The sequence below is a fragment of the Equus przewalskii genome, chromosome 2 (genome assembly GCF_037783145.1).
Source record: "Equus przewalskii isolate Varuska chromosome 2, EquPr2, whole genome shotgun sequence".
Taxonomy (NCBI): Eukaryota; Metazoa; Chordata; class Mammalia; order Perissodactyla; family Equidae; genus Equus; species Equus przewalskii.
Genome location: NC_091832.1, coordinates 79,321,495 through 79,333,982, shown reverse-complemented (window position 1 = coordinate 79,333,982; position 12,488 = coordinate 79,321,495). Strand labels below are relative to the sequence as shown.

Sequence of the window (12,488 nt, the reverse complement as noted above, 5' to 3'; positions counted from 1 at the left end):
GCTGGGAAGATGTTGCTTAAGAGATAAAATGGTTCAGCCAACAAGTGAACCAAAAAATTAAATATTAACTAAGGAAGATAACCATTTCTAAAGTCATACTTAACGGAGGATTCAGGTATATAAGGGTTGGAGTTCTCTCAGTTAAGTCTACGAGCAAAGGATGGTTTCTTGGAACTTCCAAAAATTTAAAACCATGAAACTTCTATTTCTGTTACTACTGTGTGTTTCTGTAGTTAGGTCCCAAGCTCTTGACTATGATCATGAGGTGACTTTTTAAAAATTATTATATTATTACTAATATTATTAATATGAAATAAAACAATTGTAATCATATGTTAATGTTTATTTTAATGAAAGTAACACTGATTTGAGTTATGAAATTGAATTGTTAATTTCAGGGACCCATTTTATTTACAGAATGTTAAATAGTATTTCTTTTATGAAAACAAAATAATAATTTCTTGTTTTCTGGTTTATCACCTTTATTTTCCCAGGAAGAAGATGGGAGAACTAAGGTAAGATAAATTTTTCTCACTTGTTGTTATACTGAGTACTATGATTTTCATTTAGTTCTAGAAATATGTTATTACAATTATGTGGACAAAAATCTGAAAATTTTGCACACTATAAAGTAATATAAAAGCAATATTTAAAAGAAAAAAGCTGTGCTAGATAGGTGACTCTTTGATGAAAGAGGGTAATGTATAGCTCCTGAAATTACTATTTATTAATGAAAATTATCAATGGAATCTAAGAGCAGAGTAGACCAAGTGCAGTGATAAAAAATGAAAAATTGTTTTTTTCAAATTAGAAAACTTAAATTGTAGGTAGTATTTATTATTAATGGTTATGAAGCAAATAGTTCAGTTTGATTTACTCATTTGTAGAACAGTTTTTCCTCAAGTACTATGTTTGCTGATTTATTCCTTGGGTTTGAAAATATCAAAAATATAGAAGTGCATTTAGGGAAATGAAGATTTAAAGAACTTTAATTTTATTATGAAATGAATTGTGATCAAATTTCTGGTATATAATATAGTATCATCATACTAGAAATAGAAGTACACAATAATGCTTAGATGAAGTGATTCATTTTGGATCCTTTATTGAATTTGAGGGGAACCTAATTGTTCTAACTATCAAACTACACATATAAAAGGACAGTTGTCTGGTTAATTGCATTAAGTAAGAAAAATTTAAAGAATGTGTAAGAGTAAACTTTTGTAAATACTTGGCTAAGCACTTGTACATTCCTGCTCACCAAGCAATCCTTACAGAGACAGCGTACTGGTTTAGGCTTCAAAAGGGATTCCCTAGTTTTAGTTATTTCGAAAAGTGGTCTTCATAAACCTAAATACACATATAATTTCTTTTAACAGTTTTTATTCCCTTTTTTCTAGTAAAGCTAGACCGTCATGCTACCTCTCTAATGGGACTCTGAAATAAACAGAAAATATTTTTCTTAGGTTGTCCTTTGATTTGTAATAAATAGGTGAATCACATTTCATAAAATAAAATTCCTGTTAGAACAGGTCAGCTTTGACTGGGACCACATCTTCAACATGAAATATGTATATTTCCCCGGAATCTTTACATGTTATTATTTTTATTGCAATCACACATAACAGATACTATAGTTTAAGTTCAACGATTAAGCAGGGGAATCTGGAACTAAACTGCCTGGGGTTGAAGTCTAGCCTCTTCCCACTAAATGTTACATATTATGATAACTTAAGGAATAAATGACAGTAAAATCCAAATAGAGTCACTCCAGGACTTCTAGGCTCACAAAACAGCTAGAGAGCTTAGTCTCTGCTTCAAATTTAGTCATTTTATTTTGTAACTAAGCCCCAAAGGTGTAATTAGTGACAAAGACCATATGATAATGCAGTTAATCCAAGCTGATACTTTTATATTGCATTGCATATTTTTCATTTCATTATCTTTTAATGCAATCTTTTTTAAGTTAGCAAATAATGTTCATCTTAATGCACATACCTTGAGAATTATTTTAAATGTGAGAAAATCAGGGTGCTTGATAAAGAAATCACGTGGGAAATTTCATGAAAATGGTTTAACAAATGATTTTGTTGACAGAAGATTAAGATTGGAGTAGTGGTGAAACCTCCTAAACAGCCATCCCTGGTGGTGCGGTGGTGAAATTCAGTGCTCTCACCACCACGGCCTGTGTTCTCATTCTGGTCAGGAAACTATACCACCCATCTGTTGGTTGACATACTATAGCAGCTGCGTGTTGCCGTGATGCTGATTTCAAATACCAGCAGCGTGGTGGATAGGTTTCAGCAGAGCTTCCCTACTTTCCAAAAAATTGGCTATGAGAACTCTATGAAATGTACACAGGGTTGCTAGGAGTTGGAATCAATTCAACAGCACTGACAACAAAAGCCTCTTAAATGATAGTATCTGTTATAAGTTTTTGTGACAAAAATAATGAGTATTTATTATGTGCCAGGTAGTCTTCTGAGAGTGTCCGATGCAACGGCATTTAATCCTCACAGTCATCTTCTAGTGCAGAGTACTACTTTACTCCTCTTCAAACATGTTAGGGTCAAAGGTTGTCCTATTACAAATCAATCCTAAGTCAATGTTACTTTTAATAAATCTGTATTGCCTCTTAAATATTATTATATAGTAGTTAGCCAAATTAATCACCAATTTGTAAAAATTGAAAGTTGGGAAATAATTAATAATTACCGGAATTTAGTTATTCAAGTGGTTTGAGAATATTTATTCTTCCTGACAGTATAGATTCCTTAATATATTGGGTGTTCCAATGTGTAAGTTTCAGGAATCTGAGGTCTTTATGATTCATAATCTGATGCAGCTTTATTTTAGAGCCTCTTTTAACAAACTACCTCAGGTACAATAGCTTTTTGTGCAGTTTTTCTTTCTATTGTTGCTGAAGAGACCTAAGCAACCTATTGATTTATGAATAACAACTAGCCGGTTGAAGGACTTTAAGCAAATTCATGAGTCATGTAATAAAAGAAATTATAAAATGAGGGTGTTGGAATACTTACATCTCAAATCTTCTATAACACTCTACATTTTATTTCTGCCTGATTCCTTGAAGGTCACCTTTGATGCCCGGAGTCATCGACCCCTTGACAAGAAGAGGGAAGAGCCTCTCAGCCTGAAACCTGCCCCACCTCCCATCAGTGGACCTGGCTATCGGCCTCGTCCAGCCAAAGTAGCAGCCAACAAAAAGAAAGTGGAAAGAAAAGCCCCTGATGCTGGAGGCTGTGTTCATGCTGACCCAGACCTGGTAGGTGCACTGGCGTTTCTTGAAGGAGGGGATCTCCCATGCAGAGAAAGCCTGTATTCATCGTGACTTCCTAATGATATATTGACATTGCCATCATTGTTACTTTGTTTAATTTGGAAACAAAATACAAAACATAAACTTATTGGGTCTTTGGTTAAGGGTTCCTTTCTAGTTTCCTTTGGTTTGGGCCCAAGCTTACAAATGACTACACGTAAGTGTTGCCTTTATCTTTGTATTTTGTTCAGGTGGTAAAATTTTCATAGCCTAATTATGTTTACTGTGTGGTAAGGACTATTTTTAATCTTCAAGGAATATAATGATGACTCTTGAATTTCTGCTCTTACATAAATAAAATCAAATTACAAACTTTTACATTGGCTAATGATACGGTTGGATTTTCGCTTTGTATTCTTTTCACAAATGTCCATAACCCACATCCTTCATCTCATGGCTGCTATTTTCTTTGTTTTCAGGGAGTGTTGTGTCCTACAGGATGTCAGTTGCAAGATACTTTGGTAAAACAGGAAAGATCAGTCAGAAACAGTGTAAATGAGTTAAGTCATAATGTGGAGTCTATTTCCCAGAGCTCTTCTAGCAACTTTCAGTATATAACTGCGCTAAAAGAGATGTGGAAAAAGAGGGAGAAGCAATTAAAAGGTAGATATCTTTGTGTTTTCTATTTAACTCATAAAACTTGGAACTTATAGACTGCATGGGAATGTATGATTATGAGAAGACTGGCATTTCTAGATTAGCCTAAGTAGCATCCATGCTGCTTTCAGGGTGAGCCTGACTATCCTTAGGTCCTCACGCAGGTACCTTCACTTGCAACTTATCAGATAAGTACTATCAACTCTTATTCCCAGTCTGGCATCACCAAGGATGATTTTCTATGAAAAATTTCACTGTGATTTATTTTTAGTCTATAAGAAACTTGTCTTGTAGCTTAGAAGACAATATTCACAGAGTAAAAATTTAGCATTTATAGATTTAACCTTTGAGAATTTGAATATCAGAATAGCCATGATATATTCAAGTGTATTTGCAGTGAATGATACCTAACCTTTGAATCTTGAGATCTGAATGTGAAGTGTTATTGGCTTGGTGGTTAGGAATCAGCTAGTGAGTGAGCCTGGCATAGGCATCTCAGTGAGCAGCACACCCAACAATTTTCAAAGGAATTGAAAAATGAACACTTTTCATTGAACATTTCATTCATTGAACAATTAATTAATTCATTCATCCATTTCATTGAACATTTTTCAAAGGAATCATCACATCTTTCTTGTAAATTTCAAAGCTCTGCTGTACTTACGTGGGATGGATAAGTAAAGCAAATGTATCCACTCCACAAGATGTTAAACTTCTAAGATAGAAGGCCTAAATACTGCTTTCTCCTCTTTTCCTCACCAAAGAAATAAACAACCTATTGTATTTATTATTGGGCATAATTTTTAGCTTACAACTAAGGTAAATTACTAGTATATTAGCTAGACTATCTGTTAATTTATATATGCCATGGGCCAAATAATTTCACTTAAGTAGAACTGTATTTCATGACTGCCTGATGGTAGCTCAGTGTCTATTAGTTTATTCTCAGGAAATCAAAATAATAATTGTATAGTTGAATATATTGAGAATTTTTTATCCAGAGAAAATGCTAACTATTCCTACATAATTTTGCTTTCCCAGATAATGAAAATGTAGTAGGTGAATACTCCTCAGAGCTGGAAAAGCACCAACTGTATATAGATGAGACTGTGAATAGTAATGTCCCAACTAACATTCGTGTGCTCCGTTCAATCCTGGAAAACTTGAGAAGCAAAATACAAAAATTAGAATCTGATGTCTCAGCGCAGATGGAATACTGCCGCAACCCATGCACTGTCAGTTGCAATATTCCTGTAGTGTCTGGCAGAGGTAACTAGTTAAACATATTTCTATAGGGTTCCAGAAGAACTCACACTCTCCAAAAATAAAAGAAGTAAATAAAGTCTGGTGGATTTTCCCTAACAGACCCTAATGACGTTACAGCACATCATGAAGTTATTTCTGGCATGCTGTGTTCTGACTTAGCCTAATGCATTTGCCAGTTTTTGATGCATGATGTAGTGTAATGATGGTGGTAGTCCCACCTGTTTAATATACACACACTTGCTTGAATAGATGGTAGAACCATGGATAGATGTAAGAGTTTCTCCATCCTATGTGGTTTGCAGTTTATGGGTATCCCAGGACACAAAAGGTGGTGAAGGACTTTTTTCATCCCTTTGGCAGATAGAAGTCCTCAAAACTAAGTGCGATTTTCAGAAAAACAAGATTCAATTTCTATAGTAGATTCTCAAATGTCTAAAATAAAACATTTCTCAGTAACTTATGCAATCAGTTATCTTATAAAATTAGTAACTAAAGACTGAGTAATTGTCTTGTAGGTCCCTGACTATAATATATTATCTTATGGTTGCAGAATGTGAGGAGGTTATCAGGAATGGAGGTGAAACATCTGAAATGTATCTCATTCAGCCTGACCGTTCTGCCAAACCATATAGAGTATACTGTGATATGACCACAGAGAGTGGAGGTAAGTATTTTAATAGTTGTCGAGCAATTATTCTGTAATTATTTTGATACCATAAAATGCCAGAAGATAAAATCTAGCTTTAGCAAAACTAACAATGAGCCATTTGATTTTGAATGTAATCTGATATTTTGAAAGTTATAAAATTTCCACGATTCACAATTTGCAGTAAGATAAAGCGCTTGCCGTTTCCAAAGATTTTAAGAGTTTTCCTCTCATATTTGTTTCCTTATTAGATCTATTTTGGAGCACTAAATATAGGCATGGATAAAATAATTAAGTGGACAAGGAATTCAGACATTATCCTCAAGTGCCATTATTTGTTGTTGGTTAATATGTGCTGTTTTTGTTTCTTTTAACCAAAGGATGGACGGTAATTCAGAACCGCCAGGATGGTAGTGTTGACTTTGGCAGGAAATGGGATCCATACAAACAAGGATTTGGAAATATTGCAACCAATGCAGATGGGAAAAAATACTGTGGCCTACCAGGTAAAAACTGGGAGTACAAAATAAAATCATTCTATTTAAAATGGGTTTTTTTTTTTTTTTCCCATTTAAAGAAGATAGTGGTGGGAGTCTGTTTTTACAACTTTTAGGAGGTTAAGAAGAGTTTACAAAAAGAATCTGAAAGCTAAAGATAAGCAAAGAAGGGCAGTTTTTAGTTTCCAAAGGTTTTATTTTTGGTGAGATTTTATTTTATTTTTTCCGTTAGGTGAGTATTGGCTTGGAAATGATAAAATTAGCCAACTTACAATGATGGGACCCACAGTACTTTTGATTGAAATGGAGGACTGGAGAGGAGATAAGGTGAAGGCACTCTACGAAGGATTCACTGTAAAGGGTGAGGGCGACAAATACCAACTCTCAGTGGGCAAATATAAGGGAACAGCTGGCAATGCCCTCGTGGACGGAGCTTCTCAACTGGTGGGAGAAAACAGAACCATGACCATTCACAACGGCATGTACTTCAGCACATACGACAGAGACAATGACGGCTGGTATGTGTTGTGTTCTTCACTCCTGCTTCAAAAGTCACTACTAATATTGTTCCTTGGAATCAGTAATGATAGCTAATGTTATTAACAACTGTCATTTCTTGGGTACTTACTGTGTGTGAGCCAGAGTACTAAGCTCCTTTTGTATCACTCTAGAGCATTTCAACTATAAAGTTGCCATTATTATTCTCATTTTATGGATGAAGTTTAGAGAGATTAAGTAACTTATCCAAAGTCATACAACTACAAAAGATAGAACTGGGAGTAGAGCACAGTTACTTTCTGAGTAGTGAGTGCTTAGATGAATTTCTCTATCTCTATATTCTAATGTGTATATTGAAACCTTCATTTTTCTTTCTGGGGTTCTCTAATACTAAGGTATCTGAAAGCTATCATTTCAGTATAAAGTCACTAATATAGATGAATTTGCCACTTAGGCCCAGTTCTCTCCCTTTCTTCCTATAAGGCAGAGAAGGCTTTGGTGTATTATAGTGACTTTACTTATAGAACCAGAGGGAAGGAGTACTGGACACAGCACTCCTCTATGGGTACTTTGCAAAGAATTAACTTGACAGCACTGCAGTTCTAATAACCCCAAACACCTTTCCTTTCAGGACAACTACAGATCCCAGAAAGCAGTGTTCTAAAGAGGATGGTGGTGGATGGTGGTATAATAGATGCCATGCAGCCAATCCAAACGGCAGATACTACTGGGGTGGGCAGTACAGCTGGGACATGGCAAAACATGGCACGGATGATGGAGTGGTATGGATGAACTGGAAGGGGTCCTGGTACTCCATGAAGAAAATTTCTATGAAGATCAGGCCCTATTTCCCACAGCAATAGTCCCCAAAACACAGATTTTTATTCTTCTATATGTAACAACATTTTTATATATTATGTCATTGGAATTTTCTTTCTCACATTCTATCCGTCTAAAACTATCAAAAGGTTGCGAGTGTGACTTTTTGGAAAAAGTATTTAGGATAAATGACATTAAAAATAGCATGTGATTTTCTTTTGTATTATTCATTTATGTTGCCCACCAAGAAGTAACTAAAATGATAATTGTGGACAGTCAGTGTTCATAATTTCAATTGCAGTTGATTGTGGAAAGTTTTAAATTAGGAAGAGGAATTTTCCCTCCTTGTAGGAAAACTGTGAGGCAAACTAAAACTTATAAAACTTATGTTTAAAAGTCCACTTTTAAAACTCTATTTATGTACAATGTGTAACAGAGAACTTTCAAAAAGATTTATTAATTAAAGCAGTCTCACAATAAATTAATGTTTTCTTATTTTGTAATCCACATGGACAATGGGTTAGACTTTGAAGTTGTAAGAAAAGAGAAGCATTTACAACCCTAAGTAGCTAATAAACTGGCACCGAACATTCGAAGATTCAAACTGTCTCTCTGCACCATAGACAAACCACTACTCTGACACTTCACTAGACTTTGGGATCAGAGATTCCCTGGAGAACAAATCTTTACCATTTGCTTTTTGAAGGAAATAATGAGATAGGAAGCAGCAGTCACCTACCGCCCCTGGGAATTAGGCCTATTGGCCTCAACTGGGTATTTTTTTACGTAGTCAGGCAGAACTAAAGTAGAAGTGGATTTTCTGTTCTTTCCACTTCTGTCGAAGAAATGAATGTATGATCTCAACATTTCTTTTACTTTATATTCTCTCAGCACTTCACTCCAGCTGCCATGGGCAACCCCATGACCCCAGATCCTCCTTCCCTAATGTAACATCAATGCGACTGATTTTCACGGAAGTTTATTGTCCTGAAGTTTATCCTCTTAACCTTTGCGTCTAAGCAAAGGTTGTTAATTTCTATCTTGGAAATGCTCTCACTCTCTTAATTCCTCATCAAATCCAACTTCGGCTTTTACCTGGTTTCTGTGCCATGAGTTCTGTTCCACCCTTACCTGTACTCCATCTATCTATTACTCTGCCATCACGTATATTGTGCTAAAAATGGAAAATTCTGGCTAACTTACTTTCTTGCTTAATGTCAGCTCCTTGTTATCTAAATGTTAAAATCAAAATTCCTTAGTTCTTATCACAATCTTATCATAGTGAATTTTTCACCTTTCCGAGGCAGGTCAAGCCCTTTTACATGGTGCTCCCATTGTTAACAGCATCTTCCCCCCAACACCATCTCTGACAAATTGCTGTTTATTTTCAACTGCAATTTGTCTGTTTTACATACCTTTCTCCTTCACTAATAATGAACTCTTATTCATCTTTGATTCCAGAATCATCAGCCTGTCAGAAAAGCTTATTTTCATTAATTCATAAATTATGGATGATTAAATCCAATCATTACAAAGATCTTGGATATCCTTTTTTTATACAGAACCCATTTTCCAATAAAGACACACACAAACTCAATATGCAAAATACCTGAAAGTAGAAATTTTGCAGCAGGACTGAGTGTATCAAAAGCCTATTGAATCAAAGAAGGGGAGATGGCAGGAGCCTGATCCATGGGCAGTATCCCTCAGACCTTCACCCAACCCCCTTACACATTCACAGAGGATCTCCTGAATCCCTGGAGCTTAAAGTAAAGCCACAGGTTAAAAACCAGTAAAGTAGATAATCTGATAGTCAATTCTTAGTTAACCCACAAACTGCAGAAACACAGAGACCATGCCTGGGTAATATGTAATACGCAAGTCCATCTAGAAAGAAATAAGCTTTCTTAAGTTGTCATTTGATAAGAAATGCGACATATCTGACTTGCCCATTCAAGCATCACAATTTTGAATACAATAAGAAGGTAGTGTCCCCGAGTTAGAATATATAAAGCAGGATCTAAAAAGATTAACTCATGACTTTACAAAAATAATAAAAAAATTAGTTGAAAATCATTAATCATACACTATGGCTGAGAACTATAATATAGTTTATTACACAATTATGACTGAAATTATGTAACAAACTATAAAGGATATACGCACTTGGGAAGTAAACTTCCACTTCCTCTGCATTTAGGACCCAAGGAAAACAGCTGACCAATGTAATTAAGGGATTGTCTTTTAAATTGAACACATTTCTCCACTTGGGGCAAAAATGTGGATGACGGGACACACTACCAGCTGAAGTGGCTTAGCTGACATTTCTGTTTAGCCATCACACACTAAATATCATGTACACTGGTCATTTAAACCTGAAGAGCTCATTTAAAATACAGATTTCCTGTTGTCAATCTAAGTTTATTATGACAGAGACTCTACATGGGAAGAGCCTGAGTCTGTATTTTTAAATAAATGTCCCCAGAGATTCTGGTCACTGCCTGGATTTTGGATAGACTGATACAGGCTACATTTGCATTTACCTAGGACTCACACTTTCTTATTTGGCGCTTTTTCACTCAAATGGTGACCATGAGGCAATATTAGAGCAAGCTGTCATCTTGGAAACTACTGTTACTCAGAGGTGACCCTGCCTACGTTTAAGACTCGACCTGAGTTTATCAACATGGTCTCCAAACACCTGAAACCACTATTTCTGTTCCCGGGCCTGTCAGTCTCAGGTGATTCTCAAGGTTGGACTTTTAGTTATTTTGAAGTGTAGAAACAAATTAAAGACGCTACCCACCATTTGTACATAGAGCTGAAACTGCAGTTTCTGAATTGCATCCCTCTCCCCACTGTGGCATGTTATTCGATGCTTCCTACTTGAGCTTCCACCGTTGCTCAATCCTGCACCAAGCCACCATGTGTTGGTACATAATTATGGCTAACCCTCACAAAAGGAATAGTTTCTGTGTATTTTAAAAACATAAATTGTAATTTTTAAATAATGAAAGTAGTACATATTATTTGAAAAAAAAGTAGAACCACTTATAATTTCAATGCTAACAGAAAAGCAGCTAATATCTTGGTTTACATTTTTCTTATTATCCTGTACATGCCTTAATACCTGAATTTTTCACATTGTGTCTTGGAAAATTTTCCATGTTACTTAATATTCTTCTGTAATATTATTCTCTATAATACATTTTTTAATGGCCATACAATATTTCATCATGTGAATATGTTCTAAGTCTTTTTAAGCAAGTCTCTGTCATTTAGATTTTTCCAACCTTTTTCTAATGAAGACAATATTGAAACTAGCATTTTTCTACATAAACTTTCTTTTCATATATATAATATATATTATATATAATATACATCATTATCTATATTCTTCTAGAATAAATTCTTAGAAGCAGAATATCTAGAGGTAATAAAGGGTTTTGGCATTCTAAAAGTTTTTAAAATATACGTATTGCCAAATAACTCTCCAGAAAGATTGTATCAGTTTACGTTTGAGGCACAGAATTACGGGTGTTTTTTGAAATTTTTCTTTTCCCTCACTATGCAGAATGCTGTGATTAAAATATTGACAATTACTTTAATTTTCATATCTTCAATTACCAGTGCAAGAAAGAGATTTTAAAACTTTTAATGACCGTTTGTCTATCTTCTTTTGAGAGTTACCTTTCATGTCTTTCCCCCAATTTTCTATTAGCATAATCACCTTTTATACAAGTTCTTAATCATTCTTTATGTATGTAAGATAGTAAACAGGAACATTATATTACCCTCTATTTACTCAAATATTTTATTTCCTAAGTGATTAGAGTGGGAGAGTCATATGCTTTTGCAAATAGTCTTACGTGGTACCAATATATTAATCACTGTATGCTTTCTCTCCTTCTCCCAACCAAGATGTGGCCAACAGGCAATATGTTTTTGATTTTGTTTCTTGACTGAATTACATGTAATTCTCCAAAACCTTTTTATTTGGAAAAGTTTCAGTCCTACAGAGAAATTGCAAGAATAGTTTAATGACTACCTCTTTACCTTTCCCCTAAATTAACCAGTTTTTTGCTACATTTGCTTTATCTCTCAAAAGGAGATACTTTTAATGCAGTTTTGCAACAGTTTACATAACCTTAAGGTCATAGACCTATTGTAGACAGAGTCAAAGGTGAATTTGGCAAATATTTTCCAGAGCGCTCTGTTGCAATCAACATTTAGTCACCTTCAGCAGTGAGCTGATGAACAGGGAAATTACTGTATTATAGCTGAGCCTTCCTCAGCTCAAACATAGCAGGTCCTCTTAAATTTTCTTGCTTCTGTGGTTTTGAAGTGTAGCTTTTACTATGTGAAAATGGAAGATATAATGTCCAGCTCTTGTATAAGAGTTAATTTGAATCTATTCCCTAGGTGTAAATTCCTCACCATACTACTTCTTTCTGTAATGTTTAAGGCCTTTGCCACCCCCTCCCCCAATTAATTAAGGATTTTTCTCTATAAATGAGATTTATGAAGTACTTGGGATTCATTCAAAAAGAAGATATAAGTGAATTCATAAATGCATGAATAAATAAATAAAACATAATAACTCCAAAATGGTTTCTGTGTAAATTTCATTACAAATAAGGAACTTGTATAATATTCATGGCTACCCAAAATTTAAACATTGCTACTTCTCAAGCTGTTTTAGCAAATAGTAAATGCTGTATTACTTTGTTCAAGTATAACAAACATTTAGTTTATAATTTTTGCAAGCTATATGTACTTATATTAATATGCTGTCAGTTTTTCCAGGCTTTTCTGGACATGATTT

The 12,488-nt window shown here is 34.7% G+C and overlaps 1 protein-coding gene across 2 annotated transcripts; it reads left to right on the top strand.

Moving 5' to 3' along the window:
* Positions 1-83: 83 nt before the first annotated feature.
* On the top strand, positions 84-8,144 carry FGB (fibrinogen beta chain). 2 transcript variants are annotated; one of them, XM_008524540.2, is made up of 9 exons: positions 84-265; positions 495-515; positions 3,095-3,286; positions 3,760-3,943; positions 4,979-5,206; positions 5,754-5,867; positions 6,230-6,355; positions 6,579-6,864; positions 7,476-8,144. In XM_008524540.2, exons 1-9 carry the CDS (start codon positions 161-163, stop codon positions 7,705-7,707), a joined length of 1,488 nt encoding a protein of 495 aa, XP_008522762.1. In that variant the 5' UTR covers positions 84-160; the 3' UTR covers positions 7,708-8,144. The 2 variants fall into 2 exon arrangements, with proteins under 2 accessions (XP_008522762.1, XP_070467635.1); XM_070611534.1 differs by lacking the exon at positions 4,979-5,206 and having other exon boundaries at positions 108-265.
* The last annotated feature ends 4,344 nt before the right edge of the window (positions 8,145-12,488 follow it).